General features: G+C 35.7%; 1 protein-coding gene across 6 annotated transcripts in view; it reads right to left on the bottom strand.

Moving 5' to 3' along the window:
* The window catches only part of LOC138306911 (dynein axonemal heavy chain 1-like), a 126,839-nt gene that overhangs the window by 66,485 nt on the left and 34,084 nt on the right, over positions 1–26,270 (bottom strand). Inside the window, exons 29-52 of one of the 6 annotated variants that reach the window (XM_069247488.1) lie at positions 25,693–25,790; positions 25,308–25,413; positions 22,224–22,337; positions 21,881–22,030; positions 21,601–21,687; positions 21,193–21,299; positions 20,885–20,964; positions 20,675–20,766; positions 20,414–20,568; positions 19,986–20,163; positions 17,866–18,060; positions 17,615–17,734; positions 16,094–16,111; positions 14,366–14,524; positions 14,058–14,177; positions 13,912–13,932; positions 13,119–13,259; positions 12,605–12,765; positions 12,239–12,396; positions 11,819–11,992; positions 6,683–6,855; positions 5,566–5,802; positions 1,279–1,475; positions 906–1,041 (exon numbers count right to left, since the gene is read on the bottom strand). In XM_069247488.1, the coding sequence (XP_069103589.1) occupies positions 906–1,041; positions 1,279–1,475; positions 5,566–5,802; positions 6,683–6,855; positions 11,819–11,992; positions 12,239–12,396; positions 12,605–12,765; positions 13,119–13,259; positions 13,912–13,932; positions 14,058–14,177; positions 14,366–14,524; positions 16,094–16,111; positions 17,615–17,734; positions 17,866–18,060; positions 19,986–20,163; positions 20,414–20,568; positions 20,675–20,766; positions 20,885–20,964; positions 21,193–21,299; positions 21,601–21,687; positions 21,881–22,030; positions 22,224–22,337; positions 25,308–25,413; positions 25,693–25,790 (3,177 nt within the window). Of the gene's footprint in view, positions 1–905; positions 1,042–1,278; positions 1,476–5,565; positions 5,803–6,682; positions 6,856–11,818; positions 11,993–12,238; positions 12,397–12,604; positions 12,766–13,118; positions 13,260–13,911; positions 13,933–14,057; positions 14,178–14,365; positions 14,525–16,093; positions 16,112–17,614; positions 17,735–17,865; positions 18,061–19,985; positions 20,164–20,413; positions 20,569–20,674; positions 20,767–20,884; positions 20,965–21,192; positions 21,300–21,600; positions 21,688–21,880; positions 22,031–22,223; positions 22,338–23,341; positions 23,448–25,307; positions 25,414–25,692; positions 25,791–26,270 lie in introns of all 6 variants that reach the window. The other 5 variants (XM_069247480.1, XM_069247505.1, XM_069247513.1 and 2 more) reach the window with 5 other exon arrangements.

The following is a 26,270-nucleotide window of genomic DNA, read 5'->3' as shown; positions in this document are numbered from 1 at the left end:
TTGAGGAGGTAAAAGGAAGGATATGCCAGGTTGAAGAGGTAGAGGAAAGGATATGCCAGGTTGAGGAGGCAAAAGGAAGGATATGCCAGGTTGAGGAGGTAGAAGAAAGGATATGCCAGGTTGAGGAGGCAGAAGAAAGGATATACCAGGTTGAGGAGCAGGTTGAGGAGGTAGAAGAAATGATATGCCAGGTTGAGGAGGCAGAAGAAAGGATATGCCAGGTTGAGGAGGTAGAAGAAAGGATATGCCAGGTTGAGGAGGTAGAAGAAAGGATATGCCAGGTTGAGGAGGTAGAGGAAAGGATATGCCAGGTTGAGGAGGCAAAAGGAAGGATATGCCAGGTTGAGGAGGTAGAAGAAAGGATATGCCAGGTTGAGGAGGCAGAAGAAAGGATATACCAGGTTGAGGAGGTAGAAGAAATGATATGCCAGGTTGAGGAGGCAGAAGAAAGGATATGCCAGGTTGAGGAGGTAGAAGAAAGGATATGCCAGGTTGAGGAGGAAGAAGAAAGGATATGCCAGGTTGAGGAGGCAGAAGAAAGGATATACCAGCTTGAGGAGGCAGAAGAAAGGATATGCCAGGTTGAGGAGATAGAAGAAAGGATATGCCAGGTTGAGGAGGCAGAAGAAAGGATATGCCAGGTTGAGGAGGTAGAAGAGATTTGCTATTTTGAGAAGGAAGAAGCAAGGATATGCCAGGTTGAAGAGGTAGAAGATAGCAAAAGTAAAATAATGCATCTTACTACCACTTAACTTTTCGATATACCCTTGAAATATTTTGAAAGCAAGATTATTGGAAAATCATATTTTTTATTCTAATTAAAGTTCTTTTAAATAATCAATATACATATGTATGGCCTTTTTGTCTCGTTTTATATTGGTGAGGTCAAACAGTGTTATACATACCTGTGTATCAGAGAATAAAAACACCACTGGTTTGTTCTCCAAACCAGCCTTCATCATCACTTTCCTCAAATCTTCTCGCCATTCATTTACTCCATAATTCTTGGCCAATTCGATTTGGAAGCATTCAAAGTCCGCACTAGATTTAAAACAAGGAAAACACAATTTCAGCAAACTTACCTACCCTAATCAGCTTCCACATTTTTATTCATACTGAAAATGATCTCAAAATCAACAAATTTAATTTTGATATTAAAGCCTAAGTTGCATATAAAATTTGATTTTTTCAATTAAAAATTTTCAGTAACCTCATGTAAAGTTTTGATACCATCCATAAGATGTGTTAATTCTATTGTAACAGAGAACTATCACTTACATGTGTGATGCGAGTCTGGTCAAACTCTGTCGTCCACTGCCACCCATACCCAGCAGCAGGGCGTTACCCATTGGCTGTCGGATAATACGACTGATACGGCTCACATGTTTCACAGCATCCATAAACAGTACAAGTTTCATCTGAGCTGTTGTGATCTGATTGTAATCCTCCAAACTCTCTTCTAGAACCTTCACCATCTGTAAACAAATCACAGAGTGTTAATTTTCATCTGTCATTTTATACATAACTTGAATTACTGGGGAGCAGCTGTAAAATCTACATGTCAGCTGTAACTACTGGGGAGCAGCTGTAAAATCTACATGTCAGCTGTAATTACTGGGGAGCAGCTGTAAAATCTACATGTCAGCTGTAACTACTGGGGAGCAGCTGTAAAATCTACATGTCAGCTGTAATTACTTGGGATCAGCTGTAAAATCTACATGTCAGCTATAATTACTGGGAATCAGCTGTAAAATCTACATGTCAGCTGTAATTACTGGGGATCAGCTGTAAAATCTACATGTCAGCTGTAATTACTGGGGATCAGCTATATAATCTACATGGCAGCTGTAATTACTGGGGAACAGCTGTAAAATCTATATGTCAGCTGTAATTACTGGGGATCAGCTGTAAAATCTACATGCCAGCTGTAATTACTGGGGATCAGCTGTAAAATCTACATGTCATCTGTAATTACTGGGGAGAAGCTGTAAAATCTACATGCCAGCTGTAATTACTGGGGAGAAGCTGTAATATGTAAATGTCAGCTGTAATTACTGGAGAGCAAATGTAAAATCTACATGTCAGCTGTAATTACTGGGGAGCAGCTATAAAATCTACATGTCAGCTGTAATTACTGGGGAGCAGCTGTAAAATCTACATGTCAGCTGTAATTACTGGGGATCAGCTGTAAAATGTACATGTCAGCTGTAATTACTGGAGAGTAGTTGTAAAATCTACATGTCAGCTGTAATTACTGGGGAGCAGCTGTAAAATGTACATGTCAGCAGTAATTACTGGGGATCAGCTGTAAAATCTACATGTCAGCTGTAATTACTGGGGATCAGCTGTAAAATCTACATGTCAGCTGTAATTACTGGGGATCAGCTGTAAAATCTACATGTCAGCTGTAATTACTGGGGATCAGCTGTAAAATCTACATGTCATCTGTAATTACTGGGGAGAAGCTGTAAAATGTACATGTCAGCAGTAATTACTGGGGAGCAGCTATAAAATCTACATGTCAGCTGTAATTACAGGGGATCAGCTGTAAAATCTACATGTCAGCTGTAATTACTGGGGATCAGCTGTAAAATCTACATGCCAGCTGTAATTACTGGGGATCAGCTGTAAAATCTACATGTCATCTGTAATTACTGGGGATCAGCTGTAAAATCTACATGTCAGCTGTAACTACTGGCGAGCAACTGTAAACTCTACATGTCAGCTGTAATTACTGGGGAGCAGCTATATAATCTACATGGCAGCTGTAATTACTGGGGAGCAGCTGTAAAATCTACATGTCAGCTGTAATTACTTGGAATCAGCTGTAAAATCTACATGTCAGCTGTAATTACTGGGGAGCAGCTGTAAAATCTACATGTCAGCTGTAATTACTGGGGAGCAGCTATAAAATCTACATGTCAGCTGTAATTACTTGGGAGCAGCTGTAAAATCTACATGTCAGCTGTAATTACTGGGGATCAGCTGTAAAATATACATGCCAGCTGTAATTACTGGGGATCAGCTGTAAAATCTACATATCATCTGTAATTACCGGGGAGAAGCTGTAAAATCTACATGCCAGCTGTAATTACTGGGAAGAAGCTGTAAAATGTAAATGTCAGCTGTAATTACTGGAGAGCAGCTATAAAATCTACATGTCAGCTGTAATTACTGGGGATCAGTTGTAAAATCTACATGTCAGCTGTAATTACTGGGGAACAGCTGTAAAATCTACATGTCAGCTGTAATTACTGGGGATCAGCTGTAAAATCTACATGTCATCTGTAATTACTGGAGAGCAAATGTAAAATCTACATGTCAGCTGTAATTACTGGGGAGCAGCTATAAAATCTACATGTCAGCTGTAATTACTGGGGAACAGCTGTAAAATCTACATGTCAGCTGTAATTACTGGGGATCAGCTGTAAAATCTACATGCCAGCTTTAATTACTGGGGATCAGCTGTAAAATCTACATGTCATCTGTAATTACTGGGGAGAAGCTGTAAAATCTACATGTCAGCTGTAACTACTGGCGAGCAACTGTAAAATCTACATGTCAGCTGTAATTACTGGGGAGAAGCTGTAAAATGTACATGTCAGCTGTAATTACTTGGCAGCAGCTGTAAAATCTACATGTCAGCTGTAATTACTGGGGATCAGCTGTAAAATGTAAATGTCAGCTGTAATTACTGGGGAGTAGTTGTAAAATCTACATGTCAGCTGTAATTACTGGGGAGCAGCTATAAAATCTACATGTCAGCTGTAATTACTTGGGATCAGCTGTAAAATCTACATGTCAGCTGTAATTACTGGGGATCAGCTGTAAAATGTACATGTCATCTGTAATTACTGGGGAGCAGCTATAAAATCTACATGCCAGCTGTAAATACTGGGGAGTAGTTGTAAAATCTACATGTCATCTGTAATTACTGGGGATCAGCTGTAAAATCTACATGCCAGCTGTAATTAATGGGGATCAGCTGTAAAATCTACATGTCAGCTGTAACTACTGGGGAGCAGCTGTAAAATGTACATGCCAGCTGTAATTACTGAGGATCAGCTGTAAAATGTACATGTCAGCTGTAATTACTGGGGATCAGCTGTAAAATCTACATGTCAGCTGTAATTACTTGGGATCAGCTGTAAAATCTACATGTCAGCTGTAATTACTGGGGATCAGCTGTAAAATGTACATGTCATCTGTAATTACTGGGGAGCAGCTATAAAATCTACATGCCAGCTGTAAATACTGGGGAGTAGTTGTAAAATCTACATGTCATCTGTAATTACTGGGGATCAGCTGTAAAATCTACATGCCAGCTGTAATTAATGGGGATCAGCTGTAAAATCTACATGTCAGCTGTAACTACTGGGGAGCAGCTGTAAAATGTACATGCCAGCTGTAATTACTGAGGATCAGCTGTAAAATGTACATGTCAGCTGTAATTACTGGGGATCAGCTGTAAAATCTACATGTCAGCTGTAATTACTGGGGAGCAGCTATAAAATCTACATGCCAGCTGTAATTACTGGGGATCAGCTGTAAAATCTACATGTCAGCTGTAACTAGTGGGGAGCAGCTGTAAAATGTACATGTCAGCTGTAATTACTGAGGATCAGCTGTAAAATGTACATGTCAGCTGTAATTACTGGGGAGCAGCTGTAAAATCTACATGTCAGCTGTAACTACTGGGGAGCATCTGTAAAATCTACATGTCAGCTGTAATTATTGGGGAGAAGCTGTAAAATCTACATGTCAGCTGTAATTACTGGGGATCAGCTGTAAAATGTAAATGTCAGCTGTAATTACTGGGGAGCAGCTATAAAATCTACATGTCAGCTGTAATTACTGGGGAGAAGCTGTAAAATCTACATGTCAGCTGTAATTACTGGAGATCAGCTGTAAAATCTACATGTCAGCTGTACTTACTGGGGAGCAGCTGTAAAATCTACATGTCAGCTGTAACTACTGGGGAGCAGCTGTAAAATCTACATGCCAGCTGTAATTACTGGGGATCAGCTGTAAAATCTACATGTCAGCTGTAATTACTGGGGATCAGCTGTAAAATCTACATGTCAGCTGTAATTACTGGGGAGCAGCTATAAAATCTACATGCCAGCTGTAATTACTGGGGAGCAGCTGTGAAATCTACATGTCAGCTGTAACTACTGGGGATCAGCTGTAAAATCTACATGTCAGCTGTAATTACTGGGGAGCAGCTATAAAATCTACATGTCAGCTGTAATTACTTGGGAGCAGCTGTAAAATGTACATGTCAGCTGTAATTACTGGGGATCAGCTGTAAAATGTACATGTCAGCTGTAATTACTGGGGAGCAGCTGTAAAATCTACATGTCAGCTGTAACTACTGGGGAGCATCTGTAAAATCTACATGTCAGCTGTAATTACTGGGGATCAGCTGTAAAATGTACATGTCAGCTGTAATTACTGGGGAGCAGCTGTAAAATCTACATGTCAGCTGTAACTACTGGGGAGCATCTGTAAAATCTACATGTCAGCTGTAATTACTGGGGATCAGCTGTAAAATATCAGCTTAACCTTCTCATGGTCCTTCATCTCCATGTATGGCTTGCTGTCTCCAGCTCCAGGGGAGAGGAAATCACCAAACAAGATCGGTAGCTGATCAACGACCTTGTCAAACTCAAGGTTAAAGTCAGTTTTCATCTTCTCCTTCATCAGATTGTCAAACCAATTTCGATCTTCATCATTGACGAGACGATCCTGGAAGACTCGACAACTTTCATGGTACCACAGCTTCAGGATGTCATTGAGGCCCTATTGAACAACAGTGATGATTTAGGTAGACTAACACAAGGATATGATTATCATTGTGATTGAGGATATGAATGAGGATGAAGTAATGATAGCCATGTTATTGTCTACATAGTCTAGGTCTGATGTATAGAATTAAACAAAATATAATTTATTACAGGCACATAAAAGACGTTTAAATATATCAGTTTTATTGAAAAGGAAGACATTTTGATTGACTAATGATTTTTTTTTAATATCTGTTTGAAAATACATTGTATATCAACCAAATTCATAAAGTGAAAAGTTGGATAAAAATATTCCACTCTCAATCGATAAAATGAAAGTTAATATTGGTGTGCTGTGACTGATATTTGGCTAATGTGATTGCAAAACAAAATTCCAATGACATATATAGTTTTTAAAACTAACTTGACTGAAAAGCAAAAACATTGCAAAATCCATAACCTTTTGAATTTTGAAAATGGAAAGCATCCCCGTAAAATAATAAGAAAATGGTTTAGTAATACATGTTTATATAAGTGAAAAATATCGTGTAAATTACAAGTAATCAAAATATAGTAACATAACATAAACTTTAAATTCTTTTAATAAGGAAACAAAAAACTTAACATTAAAATAAATCTACAAAACAATTGTCATCAATAAATACTATATACTTACTATGGTGAACTGAAAAAGTCATATGATCATTGAAACTAGTGATACTTTAGAAAGCAAGTTATGAAATCAAATTCTCATGTGCCAGTTAAAAAGACAAATATGAGTTTAATTTTTAAACAGAAGAAATTGCTTGAGTCATTTTTCAATTATCTTAAAAGGAAGGATTTTTGATGTCATAAAATAAAATAGAAGAAAAAAATGATACAAATATGTAGATTACCTCAATCTTGCCAGGCTCCATCATGAGCATACCCTGGAAGACACGTGACAAGTCACGCAGGTTGAATGTGTAATGGGACTTTGCAGGAGTGGGCAGGAGTTGTGAGCTGATCTCATTGTACACGTTGATACAAGTGTCCACAAGTACATCTGAGTGTGACATCAAGGCATTGGCTGTAACATATAGATAATAGCATATCATAAATAGATAATTAACACACAGAAATATTACATTAACAGAAGTATTACATAAACAGAAATATAACATTAACAGAAATATATTACCATAGGAATATCTGACAAACAGGAGAACCAAAACATGAACAGTAACATCACACCAGGACCAAAACATGAACAGTAACATCACACTAGGACCAAAACATGAACAGTAACATCACACCAGGACCAAAACATGAACAGTAACATCACACCAGGACCAAAACATGAACAGTAACATCACACTAGGACCAAAACATGAACAGTAACATCACTAGGACACATGACAGTAACATCACACAGGACCAAACATGAAAGTAACATCAAAGGACCAAAACATGAACAGTAACATCACACTAGGACCAAAACATGAACAGTAACATCACACTAGGTACCAAAACAACTGAACAGTAACATCACACTAGACCAAAACATGAACAGTAACATCAACTAGGACCAAAACATGAACAGTAACATCATCACACAGGACCAAAACATGAACAGTAACATCACACAGGACCAAAACATGAACAGTAACACACAAACAAAGTTCACACCAGACAAAATGAACAAGTAAATCACACAGGACCAAAACATGAACAGTAACATCACACCAGGACCAAAACATGAACAGTAACATCACACCAGGACCAAAACATGAACAGTAACATCACACTAGGACCAAAACATGAACAGTAACATCACACCAGGACCAAAACATGAACAGTAACATCACACTAGGACCAAAACATGAACAGTAACATCACACTAGGACCAAAACATGAACAGTAACATCACACCAGGACCAAAACATGAACAGTAACATCACACTAGGACCAAAACATGAACAGTAACATCACACCAGGACCAAAACATGAACAGTAACATCACACCAACAGGTTCCACACACTAGGACCAAAACATGAACAGTAACATCACACTAGGACCAAAACATGAACAGTAACATCACACTAGGACCAAAACATGAACAGTAACATCACACTAGGACCAAAACATGAACAGTAACATCACACTAGGACCAAAACATGAACAGTAACACCAGTAACAAAACATGAACAGTAACATCACACCAGGACCAAAACATGAACAGTAACATCACACCAGGACCAAAACATGAACAGTAACATCACACTAGGACCAAAACATGAACAGTAACATCACACCAGGACCAAAACATGAACAGTAACATCACACCAACAGGTTCCACACACAGGACCAAAACATGAACAGTAACATCACACAGGACCAAAACATGAACAGTAACATCACACCAGGACCAAAACATGAACAGTAACATCACACCAGGACCAAAACATGAACAGTAACATCACACAGGACCAAAACATGAACAGTAACATCACACCAGGACCAAAACATGAACAGTAACATCACACCACAAAACATGAACAGTAAATCACACCAGGACCAAAACATGAACAGTAACATCACACCAGGACCAAAACATGAAAGTAACATCACCCAACAGTTCACACACTAGGACCAAAACATGAACAGTAACATCACACTAGGACCAAAACATGAACAGTAACATCACACCAACAGGTTCCACACACTAGGACCAAAACATGAACAGTAACATCACACTAGGACCAAAACATGAACAGTAACATCACACCAGGACCAAAACATGAACAGTAACATCACACCAGGACCAAAACATGAACAGTAACATCACACAAACATGAAGTACACACCAGGACCAAAACATGAACAGTAACAATCACCACGACCAAAACATGAACAGTAACATCACACTAGGACCAAAACATGAACAGTAACATCACACTAGGACCAAAACATGAACAGTAACATCACACTAGGACCAAAACATGAACAGTAACATCACACCAGCACCAAAACACACCAGGACCAAAACATGAACAGTAACATCACACTAGGACCAAAACATGAACAGTAACATCACACTAGGACCAAAACATGAACAGTAACATCACACTAGGACCAAAACATGAACAGTAACATCACACTAGGACCAAAACATGAATAGTAACATCACACCAACAGGTTCCACACACTAGGACCAAAACATGAACAGTAACATCACACCAGGACCAAAACATGAACAGTAACATCACACCAGGACCAAAACATGAACAGTAACATCACACCAGGACCAAAACATGAACAGTAACATCACACCAGGACCAAAACATGAACAGTAACATCACACCAGGACCAAAACATGAACAGTAACATCACACTAGGACCAAAACATGAACAGTAACATCACACCAACAGGTTCCACACACTAGGACCAAAACATGAACAGTAACATCACACTAGGACCAAAACATGAACAGTAACATCACACCAACAGGTTCCACCACAGGTTCCACACACTAGGACCAAAACATGAACAGTAACATCACACTAGGACCAAACATGAACAAACATCACACAGGCAACCAAAACATGAACAGTAACATCACACCAGGACCAAAACATAACACACACCAGACCAAAACATGAACAGTAACATCACACCAACAGGTTCCACACACTAGGACCAAAACATGAACAGTAACATCACACCAACAGGTTCCACACACTAGGACCAAAACATGAACAGTAACATCACACCAGGACCAAAACATGAACAGTAACATCACACCAGGACCAAAACATGAACAGTAACATCACACCAACAGGTTCCACACACTAGGACCAAAACATGAACAGTAACATCACACCAGGACCAAAACATGAACAGTAACATCACACCAGGACCAAAACATGAACAGTAACATCACACCAAGACCAAAACCAGAACAGTAACATCACACTAGGACCAAAACATGAACAGTAACATCACACCAGGACCAAAACATGAATAGTACAGGGGTGTAAAAATTTATTTCAAAGCACTAGCCCAGGGCTAGTAGACACCAAAATCTCACTAGCCCGGCCTAAATATCTACTAGCCCAGCCAGAAAAAAAAATGGAAAATTTATAATACCAGGATTTTTATACTGTATAAATTCAAATATTTTTAATTGAGTGAGTTTTTTTTATTATTTGCATCTACTTTTTTTATTTAAATTCAAATAAACATTAAGAAAATCTTTAATCTGTGATATTTCTAGAACACAATTTTTAGATTTTTTTTAATCCTGAAACCGGATTCTGGATTCCCGACCTTTGACCCGGATATTAGAGTAACCATAACAAATATGGCTGCCTGCTGCAGGCATGGCTTTGCTGCCGACTTTTTGAGGAATAGATTCCAGTTCTATAACATCGTTTTTGTAACTATTAAAATTTACTGATCTGATAGCTGAGATGACTTATTTGATGGTTTGTATATTGTTTTTCTAGAACTTGTGTTGCAAATTACGTAATTTTCACATGAAATGCTATGCATCACTTTTCACTGTGGCGATTGGGAGGTCTACTGTACCTGTCTACAGTTGTAAATAAATTAGACAACATGACTCCAGATTAAGATTTAAAGTTAGATACAAATATTACATTGAATTGCAATGTTTTAAAGTATTATTATGACTTAATATTGATGTTTTTCGTTTTGAATTATCTTTGAAAAAAGTCACTAGCCCCAGGCTAGTATGGCTAAAATTTCCACTAGCCCAAGCTGAAAATTTGGTAGCCCCGGGCGTCGGGCTAGTGGATTTTTACACCCCTGATAGTAACATCACACCAACAGGTTCCACACACTAGGACCAAAACATGAACAGTAACATCACACCAGGACCAAAACATGAACAGTAACATCACACCAGGACCAAAACATGAACAGTAACATCACACCAGGACCAAAACATGAACAGTAACATCACACCAGGACCAAAACATGAACAGTAACATCACACCAGGACCAAAACATGAACAGTAACATCACACCAGGACCAAAACATGAACAGTAACATCACACCAGGACCAAAACATGAACAGTAACATCACACCAGGACCAAAACATGAACAGTAACATCACACCAGGACCAAAACATGAACAGTAACATCACACCAGGACCAAAACATGAACAGTAACATCACACCAACAGGTTCCACACACTAGGACCAAAACATGAACAGTAACATCACACCAACAGGTTCCACACACCAGGACCAAAACATGAACAGTAACATCACACCAGGACCAAAACATGAACAATAACATCACACTAACAGGTTCCACACACTAGGACCAAAACATGAACAGTAACATCACACCAACAGGTTCCACACACTAGGACCAAAACATGAACAGTAACATCACACCAGGACCAAAACATGAACAGTAACATCACACCAGGACCAAAACCAGAACAGTAACATCACACTAGGACCAAAACATGAACAGTAACATCACACCAGGACCAAAACATGAACAGTAACATCACACCAGGACCAAAACATGAACAGTAACATCACACTAGGACCAAAACATGAACAGTAACATCACACCAACAGGTTCCACACACTAGGACCAAAACATGAACAGTAACATCACACTAGGACCAAAACATGAACAGTAACATCACACCAACAGGTTCCACACACTAGGACAAAAACATGAACAGTAACATCACACCAGGACCAAAACATGAACAGTAACATCACACTAGGACCAAACCCAGAACAGTAACATCACACCAACAGGTACCAGAATAGGATTACATTGACAGGAATATCATACAAACAGAATTTTTGTTCTACAAAAATATTAAAAAAGAACTACTGAATTCTTTATGAATCTATTTTGAATTTTTTTGGATTATTCATAAATGGTTTTTGCGTCTTGTAGATTTTTTTTAACCTATTGCATTCTGATCAGTAGGGTGTGTTTTTCTTTTTCTTTGGCGACTGGTTGTATAAACTTTCTGATCGGGCATTTACTTACGAATCCAGGACTTGAGGATGGCACTGAAAATTTTCTTTTTACTGATGTCTTCCATCTCTGTAAATGCCAGCAGGTTGAAGTGTCGGACTAGACGCGCTGAGATTGGGTTTCTGCCTCCTCCCGGGGGTCCCATAGCACAGCAGAAGTTTACATCCACCAACTTACGGAACTCACCTAGGAAATGAAAATGAAATTATTCTACAGTTTGGTTTAAAAACCTTCAATAATTCATATTTTTTCCCATGTGTCAAACAATACCATTATGAATAAATTCTTAAAATCTTCTCAACCAAAATGTGAAGCAATGATCTGATTAAATATCTATACAAAAGTCACCAGTGACATCTAACTATTTAATTCTGTTAGTACACAGTGATCATGGCTAGCTGTGTTTATCTTACACTGTAAAAGTTCCCTTACCGATAGCCTTCCTGTCATACCAGCCATTGAAGTCGAGCCACTGACGAATCAACTCGATTGGAGGTTGAGCACCATACACCTCTAGGGCAGGCATGTTGAGATCATCAATGAAGAAGATGAAGTATTTCCCTAATGGAGGTCCAAACACTCCCTTACGCCTATAACCAAACAAAACTTCATACACCTAGATTCTTACACTAAAAGCAATCAAAACAAAAATTCACATGAATATTAAAATATGATCTGCTAAAAACAAAACTTTATACCAGTTACTAATATGAATTTAAGTTCTGAAAAAGAAAGGTCAAACTGGAAAAACTAATTTTATTTCTTTTGACTGTATAATTTGACAGGTTTAAGACTGACCTTTTGTCCAACTTGCCATCAATCAAATCCTGTGTCTGATTGGCACTAGTTTTAGCTGAGAACACCATGAACTCTGGTACATATTCTTTAGGCATCTTTGTGGTCAGTTTGTCCGCAATCGTCAGAGTTTTACCAGTACCGGTCGGACCAACACACAATACCTTGAGGAAACATTACCATCATCAAATCAATCAGACAGATTCTATAACAATATGCCTAGTCACTTTAAATTGTATCTACTTTATAATAAATATATTCATGTCAAACCTATGTAATATAACTGGGATATCCTCAAGTCACTTTCCACATAAAAAGTAAAACTTTGACTGTCTCAAATTAAACAAAAGCGCATTAATTAACTTTCACTGAGGTATATTTAGCAGAGATAAGGAGAAGTAACTACTGTTTTCCCATTCAATAGAACTATTTGTTTAAGCAGAGATAAGGGGAGATAACTTTTGTTTTCTTACCCTGTAGAATTATTTATTCAACAGAGATAAAGGGAGATAATTACCGTTTTTCTGTTCAACAGAAGCCTTTCGATAATGGCTGCACTCCTAATGGTATCTATGGTCGGTACAATGATGTCAGCAAACTTCGTGTCTGGGGCAACAGAAAACTCTCCCAGGCCATAAAGCCAGTTTCTCCATGCCACCTGAGGTCAATAAATGTCACAATTTATAAACACTAATTAACTGTTACTCATTGGGATACCATTTATCACTACTACTTAATGGGATAGCATTCTTTTCTAGCAGTTGCTTCTGTTAGAGTTAGGTATCATTGTTTCAAGTTTTATAGGCGTATAATTCAATGAACATCTTTTGACAATACTTCTTATTCCTTTCAATTTTCAGTAGACTTTTTTTAGCTCCATATTTTGTATTATTCTTTGAAATTCTCTAGACTGAAATCATGATTTCCATCAAAGAGCTTCTAGGCATAGAAAAGAGAAAGTGGATTTTTTTTTCCATTCTGAATATAAGCTTTAAAAGAGAAATGAACACTGAGAAACAAAATGACAAAATATACATGCATAATGTTAAATATGCTTTCCTTTCCTATGATTTCATTTTTTTAAATTATTTAGCTTTCATCAATAAAAATTAGCATTTTTATAACAGAAATTCTGGTAACTGGTGATAATATTAAAGAATAGAACAATTCCACAACAAAGAATAAATGATAAGAATAACTTATTAATAACCAATCAGAAACATAATAACATATTAATGAAATGCCAAAACTTTGAATAATCTGGAACAACAAAACTCTCAAGTAATATAAACAGAAACAAACAATAATACCGATCCTAGCGGCTTCTTCTCCTAAAATAATATATCATGTATAAAAAAAAACATCACAAAACAGAAATCATCAGGATCACTACATCATCTCCTGTCACGCAATCATAGAATGATGTTAATATTAGGTTTTACTTGACGAGACTGACCTCCAGTTTCTTCTCATTTTCTTCCTCGTCTGGATCATCTGACTTCTTGTTATTGCTGAGGCCTCCATCGTCCAGGTAGTAATCATACACCAGTCCTTCTTTGGGGAAAACCATCTTGGTCTGAAAATCAAACATTCAAAGTGCTTACTTTAAATTGCAGATACATGTACATCCATATAATAACATTTTTTTTTTTATGAAGATATAACACATCAAGGAATAATTTTGTATGTCTCATGAATCACCTTGAGATTTTAGCACTAAGTAAATTGATCTGTAATTGGAATATCCGGTGTAACTTTGCATACCTCATTCTTTGCCATATGCTCGTGGAGCCACTCAGAGAATTTCATCCAGCTGTCATTGTCACCTGTACATCCAACAGACCACACGAGACTGAAGAAGAACCATGGCTCGATAAGGTCGCCGAGTCGGTCAAGGCTCTCCTGAGGAATGGCCGGGTCACCCTGTAAGTATAGGACATGTATCAACATTTTTACCACACAATGTGATCAATCATAACATCTTTATATATCTGGTACATATTTCTATACAGCTATGTATTTAGGGATGAACATATTTTATTATCCTTTCACTTGAAAAGATTGGGGTGCCAATAAACATAGTTTCAACTGATTTTTTTTATGATGAGATGAGAGATGTGTCATACATATTACCACATATATACAATCGACTGTATTACAGTCACCTTTAGTAGAAGGCCATTTTAAATTTGCCCTATAATAATGATATGATGAAAAGGATGAAACATACAGAATGATTTTACAAAGTGTTAATATACTTGTGAAATATAAATTCAAAATTAAGATATCCAGTGGTGTATACTACGATTTGATTTTAAAATCTTTATCAATTAATGTGAAAAAAATGTCTATATATATATTCGTGAATAAGTTAGCAAGCTGATTCTATGTCTATTTTGCTGTTCATAATATAAAGATTTTGTTAGTAAACTAACTGCTCTTTTTAACCCTACACCAAGTAGATGGCATTTCCAGTAGGCCACCATTTGTCCAACTAGTCCCTCACTCAGTGCTGTCCAGATCATGGTATCGACCAAGGTGACAGACAACACCACAGATTCTCAGGTAAAAGTTAGACGCTAGGGTATGATACAGCTTTAGATACTTATAAGTAAATCAACACGACCTTTTTGAATTAGATACAATACCAACTTAATCTCAGCCAATCAAACATTTTAAATCATAACATGCTAGCCATCTTTGAAATTCAATTTCTCTTAAAGCAGCTGGCAAATGATTTTACCTATTTAATTTTAATAGAATCTATATAAATGTGTACTAGCTGTAGGGTATGACTTCAAAAGCAAAGTAGCTGTAAGCAAAATAATAATAACATATAGATATATACATAGACATCATCAGAAATGCATGCATTCGAAAAATCTAGAAAAATCTAGTCATTGTTTTCTTTAATGAATTACAAATTAGACTTTCTTATCAAAAAAGACCATGGATGATAGATTAAATTTTCATTTGACAAAGTGCATTCAAATTTTTGAAATGTATTTAATTTTTATAAGAGACAGTTTAAAATAATACATTTCTGATGAATAGATTATCAACTAAAAGCACTTACACACAATATACTGTATCTCAACTTTTTCTTTTAACTTTAGGACCATTTTTTAAAGCAAAACAGTGATTGTTGATGTTTCAGCTAAAAAATTTAAAAGATTGCAACACTACTTATATATATATAGCTTGATTGAAGAGATAGATTTTTTTTTTTAAGATCATAGAGCCAATTGCTTTGATATAAACTTAGCAATGGCTTTCAGAGTTATTGAAATATTTTCTCATTTCCTGCAGGATTTCAACATTTTGAGAACATATATTGCAAATGTCAGGATAAAGAAATTGATGAAAACTTCGCTGAAAAGTTGTTTTGATACTAATGTGTAAGTGCCCCGTTAAGGAGTTGGGCCTGACCAATGCTACGTGCATGACCTGCTACGTGTTGCCACCACAGGTTTACCCCGACATGCAGCTTACCACCCGTCTTCGGCTAGGCTGTTAGATCAAACAGTGTTACCATGACAACAAGGCAGGATGGACATATCACACACACAATAACCCTAAAATTATTATCATACTTTCAAACACTGCTCATTTTGCAATATTGAACCCTCAAATAAACTACCGAAATTAATTTATGCATCTATAAGTCAACCTGTTAACAGCTTTTATTTACTAGTATTTAATATGGCATCTATAAGTCAACATGTTAACAACTTTTGTTTACTAGTATTTAATATGGCATATATAAGTCAACATTTTAACAGCTTTTATTTACTAGTATTTAATATGGTATCTATAAGTCAACCTGTTAACAGCTTTTATTTACTAGTATTTAATATGGCATCTATAAGTCAACCTGTTAACAGCTTTATTTACTAGTATTTAATATGGCATCTATAAGTCAACATGTTAACAACTTTTGTTTACTAGTATTTAATATGGCATCTATAAGTCAACCTGTTAACAGCTTTTATTTACTAGTATTTAATATGGTATCTATAAGTCAACCTGTTAACAGCTTTTGTTTACTAGTATTTAATATGGCATCTATAAGTCAACCTGTTAACAGCTTTTGTTTACTAGTATTTAATATGGCATCTATAAGTCAACCTGTTAACAGCTTTTGTTTACTAGTATTTAATATGGCATATATAAGTCAACCTGTTAACAGCTTTTGTTTACTAGTATTTAATATGGCATCTATAAGTCAACCTGTTAACAGCTTTTATTTACTAGTATTTAAAGTAAAGACTAAAGTAAAATCAATCTTAATCAAAATGCTTTCCACAAAATCTTAACAGTATCAAATATATTCATTGAAATCTCTAGACAGATATTTGCAAACTTATGTATATGTGTTTATCTAAAAAGTTTAGTTAACAAAATAATGTATTCTTAAAATCTTTTACTGAACATTTTATTATTGATAAAATATTCTCAACACAGTTTAACCAAATACTGAACTAATAACAGTCTACAATTGTCAACATGGTAAATACTAATCTAATTAAGGCTTAAATCATGTATGTTAAAATGATATTTTCACATAAGTAAAATATATATTTATCTTTAAAAATGCAACAACATTGAGAGGACTTCACAAAAAAAAAGTTTCAATTTGATCTACACACAAACTAAAAGAATGAATGAAAGACAAAAAGCGAATTTTCACAAAGCTTAAATCCACTAATGAACATCACGATAAACTGGGGATCATTGTTAAACTTAGTATGCATCAATAACAATAGATTAAAACACAGCACACAAGCAAAGGGAAGCTTTAATAGTTCCAATTAGAAACATAATATTAGCAGGAAATCTTTAAAAGAGTCTTAAAATATTAAACACTTTGAACACTCAAACATGAAAAAATTACATTTTTGATGTCTTTCAATTAATTACCAAACACATAATCAGTATAACACTGAAATATTTTCAAGGATAAAGACCAGATGATGGGTTAACCTTGAAATGACTAATAAAGGCGTATCTTACCTCCTGAGGCACAAACGGAGTGAAGAAGCTCTCCACCATCTTCAGCAAGCTAAACACCAGGTTACAATCAACTGTGGGGATGATTTCCTTCACATTTTTCCTCACAAACTTAATAGCAGGCTGTCAGAACAGAAACAAGTTATTTTGTACAAGGCATTAAAATGTGTATGATTTATGCAAGACATTATAATTAATGAAAATTATTTGACTCAAAAAATGGAAATAAAATAACGTAAGTTTAGATAAGCTACCTCCATGTAGGTTTCGAACAAGGCCTCCAGCTTCTCCTTGTGAGGGTAAATAGCATCTGGCAATTGTCGGAGCCAACATTCTACGAACGGTTTCAGGCCGATGTAACTTGGCTCTAGATACACCATACCACATCGGCTAACGGTGGCAGGGGAAGCAACTGCAAGATCCTGGACTTCAAACATCATGGTCATATCCTAAAACAGAAATCATTAGTAAGCATGTAATAAGCATGTAACTAAGGCCCCAGTTAGCATATAACTAAGGCCCCAGTTAGCATATAACTAAGGCCTTACTCATTTAGCATTAATTAAAGCCTCAGTTAGCATGTAATTAAGGCCTCAGTTACATTGTAATTGAGGCATCACTTACAATGTAACAAGGACATAGTCATTCAGATCCCCCGCCAATGGAGATATCAAAGCTGAAGTAAGTTTGATTGTGGAGACTTATGTGTATGAAAAAAAAACAGGAAAAAGTGCAAAAAATGAAAACCTAAAAATAGCAAAAGGTACTACTAGACCATAAAATGAATGTGTCTATGAAGTGGAAATATCTCTGCTGGTTTTAGAGTTATGCTCCGGAAATGAACCTGCTACAAAATTATGATATTTTCAGCAATGTTTCTATGGTTACAGAAAAAAGCACAAAGAGTGAAACCTAAAAATAGCAAAAGGCACTACTAGTGTCTATGAAGTTTCATGGAAATATCTCTGCTGGTTTCAGAGTTGTGCTCCGGAAACGATTCTTACACAAAAATCTGCCATTTTCAGCAATGTTTCCATGGTTACAGAAAAAAGTACAAAAAGTGAAAACCTTAACATAGCAAAAGGCACTACTAGACCATAAGACTAATGTGCCTATGGAGTTCCGTGCATATATCTCAACCGGTTTTCCAGTTATGCTGCGGAAACGAACCTGGTACAAAAATATGATATTTTCAGCAATGTTTCCATGGTTACGGAAAAAGTGCAAAAAATGAAAACCTAAAAATAGCAAAAGGCACTACTAGACCATAAGAACAATGTGTCTATGAAGTTTCATGGAAATATCTCTGCTGGTTTTAGAGTTGTGCTTCGGAAACGATTCTTACACAAAAATCTGCCATTTTCAGCAATGTTTCCATGGTTACAGAAAAAAGTACAAAGAGTGAAAACCTTAAAATAGCAAAAGGCACTACTAGACCATAAGACCAATGTGTCTATGAAGTTTCGTGGAAATATCTCTTCTGGTTTTAGAGTTGTGCTCCGGAAACGATTCTTACACAAAAATCTGCCATTTTCAGCAATGTTTCCATGGTTACGGAAAAAGTGCAAAAAATGAAAACCTAAAAATAGCAAAAGGCACTACTAGACCATAAGAACAATGTGTCTATGAAGTTTCATGGAAATATCTCTGCTGGTTTTAGAGTTGTGCTTCGGAAACGATTCTTACACAAAAATCTGCCATTTTCAGCAATGTTTCCATGGTTACAGAAAAAAGTACAAAGAGTGAAAACCTTAAAATAGCAAGAGGCACTACTAGACCATAAGACCAATGTGTCTATGAAGTTTCGTGGAAATATCTCTTTTGGTTTTAGAGTTATGCTCCGGAAACGAACCTGGTACAAAAATATGATATTTTCAGCAATGTTTCCACGGTTACGGAAAAAATACAAATACGTGGAAATATCTCTACTGGTTTTAGAGTTATGCTCCAGAAACCATTCGTACGGACGGACAGACGGACGGACGGAACCCATTTGTATATCCCCCGCCAACTTCGTTGGGTGGGGGATATTAAGGCGTCACTTACAATGTAATCAAGGCCTCATCTAGCATGTAATTAAAGCCTCGGTTACAATGTAATTAAGGCATCAGTTACGATGCAATTATGCAACGAAGGCCTCAATTAGCTTGTAATTAATGCCAAAGCATGTAATTAATGCCTCTTAGACCTCTTGTCTTGTAAATGAATTAATGTTTTTCTGTATTGCAAATTTTTTTTATAGAAATTTAATGAAATTAGAGCATAAGATACTTTGTTTTACAGTAACAAACCATTCCTGAATTAGAATACTTTTACTTAAAAAGATAAAATTACAATACTTTTACAGGAAATGAGAAAAATGTATCAACCATACCTCAGAAAGCTTGATGATTTCTCCACTACTCAGACAAAGTTTCTTATTATCGTCAAGGACAGTGTTCATGTTTTCGATCCACACGGCATCCACAGGTCCATCAAACACATACCATCTCTTCTTGTTGTCGGTGGCAGAGGCACCTCCACGGATCAGCGAGGACAGGATTCCGTCCGTCCTAAACACAAGGAAGGTAGAATGCAGGTCATATTGTAGAAGTTTATTGATATTTAGTTTTCAATGATAACCTCTGTTTATTGTTCTATTTATGCATGTTAATCAGGAAAAATTATAGGCCAAGGTCATATTAGTAATTTCTTTTTGTAAAACCCAGAAAGTAATACACAAAGTTATGAGGTCAAACACTTGATAATGGACAACTACTATTCGTGGGTCATGAGGTCAAACTTTTGATAATGGACACCTACCATTCGTGGGTCATGAGGTCAAACTCTCCATACAACTGACCCATGGTGATAGACTTGGGATTGAGGACAAATGTAGTGACAGTCTGGAACGGGAAGCCAGCGGGAGATTCCTCTCCCTGGAGGGCAGAACATGCCTGCTTCAGTACGTCGTAACACTGCAAAGGGGGAAATAAAATAAATATTATTGGTATCAAGGAAAGGACTCTAAAGTTTTATCAAAAGGTACTTAATCATGTCTACGAACATCACAGTTATAATTACCTTGGTTTTTCCAGATCCTGTCGGGCCGACCAACATAAGACCGTGACGTACGACTGTGGTCTCAAACAGCTGTATACACTTGTGGATAAAACCTGGAGTAAAGAATTATAATCATAGAAATAGCAGTGGAAACAATCCAAACACTGTACTGTTGTATAATATAATTATCTAGATCATTCCTCAAAACTATTTAGATTATAAGGATCTTACCTTCCACGTCCTTGAGACCATTCTTCGTGCATGTCTTCCTTAGTGAAGTGTCCATAGACCCATAGTCAATTGGCTGTTCCCTAGGATAGTAAATATATCCATGTCACCTTTCAAAATTTCAAATAGCTACCTTATTATCATATCTCACCGTTATTTCAATATTTGTTTTCTTTCCTATTCAATGTCATGCCATTCATTTATTCATTTCATTATTCATATCTGTTTCACTTCATCATCTAATTGAAATTTTAAACAATTTACATCTACAAACAAGTCAAATATGAATTTCATTAAAAAAAGGTACATACTTGATGTTGGGGAACAGATCTGAAACGATACCATTGAAGAGTTTCAAATCTTCCACCAAGAATTTAGGAACATTGACATCACGGATGGCTCTCAAAGCAATGAGTTCCTGCAAAAGTAAAATAAAAATAAAAAGATATTTTGATGACTTCTGGTTATAAACCATCAACAAAATCCAGGAGTGAAAACATGTCCAAATATTGTGTAGTACTTGACATCATTTTACAGTTTCACCACAGTTAGTCTTTATCATTTTCATGTTATCTTTTAATCAATATCAAATTTTGTTATCATGCAGCTGAAGAAAGAGAAATAAGAAGTTTGAAGAGGGTTTTTGTAAACCCATGCTGACTAATTTAAGAAATAAAAGGTAACTCAAGATGTGATGTGAAACACCTCCGGTAACTCACCTCATCCATGTCACCATACTGTCGCTTTAGGTTACCGGCCGCAGAAATCACAGATTTCACCGCTCGCATACCGAAATCATAATGATCCTGTAGTTAAAATAGATTGATCAGTGTATAATTCACTATTCACAGTGTGTAGGTCACTATTTTCAGTTCACTATTCTGGTCTATTCTTTTGATTAAAGTGGTTTAACATTTATTCCAATGGTACATACCCTCTATGACTTGCTATTGTTTGCCTTTAAAATAATGTATAATGTTTTGAATGTTGAGAGCTTACCTGAGAACTGAGCTGTTCAGAAGACAATTTGAATGTGGACACAATCTTCTTGGAAAGGACCCTGGCATCAGAGAAACCGAAGGAAAACAGACTGATCTCGGCAATGAGAGCGTAGTCTGGTACCATCATAGCCACAGGACGGAATAATGCCTGTAGGTCAAGAAAATAGTTAGTAGGGCATAGTTTGGTATTGAAAACCCAAGAGAACAACACCTTTAAGTATAACTGTTAGGATGTGAAGTTCCAAAGCAAATATCCTGTCAAAAACCTGATGTTGTGTTCACTCCGTCAAATTGTTTGAAGTCTACGTAGTAATGTTGAGGTTGTCTGGAAGCCAACGTACCTTGAGATTGTCAGGGAGCTCAGTTCGACCAGCGTATCCAGGGTTCATGGTGATGAAGACAGAGCAGGAAGGTTTGAGGCTAAGTTCTACTCCCTCAAAGATAAACCGGTCCACCTGGTACATATCATAGTATCAGAGATAGTTCTTTAGCACGTAATTATCAGAGATAGTTCTTTAGCACGTAATTCATACTTTAACATTCAATTTGATTACATAATTTTTAAAAGAGAATTGGATACAATATAATATAATTGTTGATTTTTTGTTTTTTGCTGGGTTTTTTTCTTCATTAAATCTTTGTCTTAAAATAACTAGCAAGAAACACATAATTGGATGAAATAAGATTTAAACAGAATGTCAGCTTTTGAAATCTGAAGATATTCTCTAGCCTTTTGTATATAAAATTAACTTCATTACAATGTAATTTAAAATTTTCATTGAAATTGTGGATTTGGAAAAATGGACAGTTATTGCACTTTTTTAAGAATAAATATTGAAGGATAAGAGGAGAGCTTAATGGCTATTGATAAGTAAAGGAAAGGTGTTATTCTATATAGATTACAGATGGTGAAGAATACATGGGAGGGGATTGATACAGAAACAAAAGGATTGCAGGTAGACAGGAATATCATTGTAGGTATACAGAAATGTCAAAATAAAAGCAAATACTAGATAGTCAATGTCATTATAATGCTATACTGACTTACGATTTGAGTTCAGTAACTGTTTCCTTCTTTGATATATAACACACCAATTCCTAGTTTCCTAATGATAGTGATACCGTAGATGTTATTGGAAGCATCATACACAAAATTCAACTTTGACCTTTGATATCTTGTAAGTTACCAAATAGGGGCCAGTCCATTTTCAGTTAACTGGTCAAATGAATAGATACTCAGTCAATTCCCCGAGGGGGTCTACATATCAAAATAGTAAATAAAAGATGGCTGCTTATTTTCTAAACAAAGATGACCACAAACTACTCGGAAATTTCAGTGAAAACTAATTTGATGAGGATTGAAGAAAAAAAATGAAAAAAAAAAATATTAATAGTATAAACAAAAAATGTGAAATGTTATCAGCAATTTGCACACATGACATCTAAAAGTGGTACCTACATTGGCTTCCAAAGCTTTTTGTATAGTAATGATCTGCATGGCCACGACGGATAATACTTCAATGTTTATTCTGTTGAACTCATCAAAACATGCCCAAGCGCCCGCACTTCATTGTGTAGAGAGACAGATAGAGAAAAAGATTATACATCTATTCTAACAACTACAGCTTGCCAGATAGCTGACGCTAGAATCTGGGCACTGATGGGCACCAACGTCTGCCACTAACATTATTCTGTTGAAAATCCAGACTTGAAAATTGATATATCAGCTGATATGTAATGCATTGCAAATATTGTAATAGAAGAAATCTTCAGTTAATATAATTTAGTAAGATATGTATAGAAGCAAGTAATTTCATGAACATGTACATATCACAAGAAAATCAATTTTCAAGCCTATTTCTCCAAAAAAGAAAAGATTTAATTGTGTATCAAAAATAATCAATGGGCACCACACCAGGATTATCTATCAAACAAATAACTTCTTACTGATAACACCAATAAACTTCAGGTGATGTTTAAACGATTTGCTCCTGGGCAACTTAAAGTCAGAGTAGGTCCCTTTGTTATATCTTAGATACACAATCAGAAGGCAGAATTCCTTTCAGCACTAAACATTTTTCTAAAGCAAAGTCTAAAAGTGATGTAACTTGAAAGATTTATATGTTTTTGTTGTTTTCATAAATTAATAAATACTTTCAGCTGTAAAAAAAGTTTTTGGGAAAATACTATTTGTTTTCAAGAAATTGTTTTTAAAGACCAAATATTATCAATAGAATCAAGATAATGATTTCATTGCACAAAAAAAGGAATAAAAAGAGTCATTTTAAACATTTTTTCCACAATGTAAACATGCAGAATTATAAAAAATAAATCAGAAAGTATTGTGCATATAAAAGAAAAAAATAAAAGATAAAAAATTTAACAATACACACAGAAAAACATTCTTATTTAATTCTAAAAATTGTTCTTAGTCAAATTTTACAAGAAATCTGCTAATCATAAGTACACCTTTACATGTACATATCTGTTAAAAAAATTCTGGCAATTTATCAAAATTAGCACTTGATTTTCACGGCTTAAAGCATGAACTATGTATTACATGAAGAAAGCTCTAAGACTCATCTAAATTGCACATAATAGATCAGATCTTACATGTTAAGAAATATCTAAATAAAGTGACAAAAAAGCACTATTACTAAGTAGTTATCCGAGTTATCAAAAGTTAGTTCTAAATATAATTTTAATTTCTAAGTTAGCAGCTGCTGAGCAGGCATATATCTGAGCTTAAAAGTAATAGATCCAGTAATCATACCAGCTAACGAACTGATAAATTGGGAAACAACTATAAACATTCTATATATTAACATACACTAACTTTAAAACCAATACAGACATTGAAATGAACTAGAAATGAGCTTATATGAGTACAACTATACAGAATTGATACTAGCTCTTGTATATTGTTTACAGTGATACTAAGTTTTTTTCCTTCTTTTTCCAATGGCTCAAATTTTGATTACAAGTCATCCTAAATCTATCCTTTTGTTTACATTGGAGTTGAGTGGTGGTCTGTTCCTGTTTCACTGTTACAGAATGATGAGGTAGAATAGCATTCACTGATAGGCCTGCCAGTGTGTACTGTTCTGGTAACCAATCGTGTAATAAATTCTGGTAGCCTGAACAAAACACAATGTTACGAGTCTGGCCTTAGCAGTCTGTTGAGATATAAAGTATAGAGTTCTAACTAAGGGATGTTATAACAGCACAACTTAAATCTCTGACAATATTTACAACTCCATACTAAAACATTCCCTCACTTCAAATTATTTTGTTCTAAAAGGAAAAATTATTCTGTTTGAAAATTAAGTACAATAAGTGAGTGAGGGGGAGTGGAGTAATACTGTGGAGCAGATAAGTTGTGTTGTTACAGAGTGTAGTGTATTTAGCCCTCGGTGACCTCTCACCCTCTGTTGTTGGGCCTTTTGTATCGTAGTGATTTGCTGAGCAACCACAGATAACACTTCAATATCGATACGGTTGAACTCGTCAAAACATGCCCACGCTCCAGCACTGAAAATCAACATTTAACCAACACACACATGAAATAGAATCAATGTAACCATAAATACAGTCTGGTTTGATATTCGTCAAATCTTAGATCCTGAAAAAGAATTTCCATTATGAAGCAAAATTATTACAAAGTATCTCACTGAATCAAATAAACACATCAGTTAGGAAATAATACCAAATGACAAATTCTCACTGAGTTTACACAATTCATGTTAAGTTAACAGTGGTGTAACTGGTATAATGAGTGAAAACCAACTTTGGAATGTTTATATGTATTACCTGGCCAATCCTTTGAAGAACTTTCCCATAGCCATAAAATCGAGTTGGTCGGAACAGTTGAACACCACACACTGTACAGCCATGGCCTTTGCCAAATCCTAAGGGAAGATAAATCATACAAACATATATATTATTTTCCATATCCAGAAATAGAAAAGAAAGTCCAATGTGTTACTCTGCATTAAAAAATTTCATCAAAAACTACCTAAGCATTGATGTCACTATTTTTTAGCTTCATCAGGCAATGAAAGAAATTTTGTTTGCAAACTGTGTGAATCCGCGTAGCGGATTCTCACAAAAGTTTGCAAACAAAATTGATTTCATAACCCGATGAAGTTAAAAAATAGTAACATCAATGCTTATAATTAATTTTTCAGACTATTTGATAATAAAAAATATTTTTAAACGTACGATTCCATTGATTTTCCAATGGATTATTTTTTATAAATCAATAAGCAATGTTGACGTCTCTATTGTTATGTCATGACAACTTCGGGTTTTCGCACCATTCTCGGATTTTTTCTCCATAGTATATGAAGAAAAAGTATCTGCCAATCAGAAAGTCGGATATAGTATGA

The sequence above is a fragment of the Argopecten irradians genome, chromosome 1, assembly GCF_041381155.1.
Source record: "Argopecten irradians isolate NY chromosome 1, Ai_NY, whole genome shotgun sequence".
NCBI classification, from domain to species: domain Eukaryota; kingdom Metazoa; phylum Mollusca; class Bivalvia; order Pectinida; family Pectinidae; genus Argopecten; species Argopecten irradians.
This window is presented reverse-complemented; position numbering and strand designations above follow the sequence as displayed.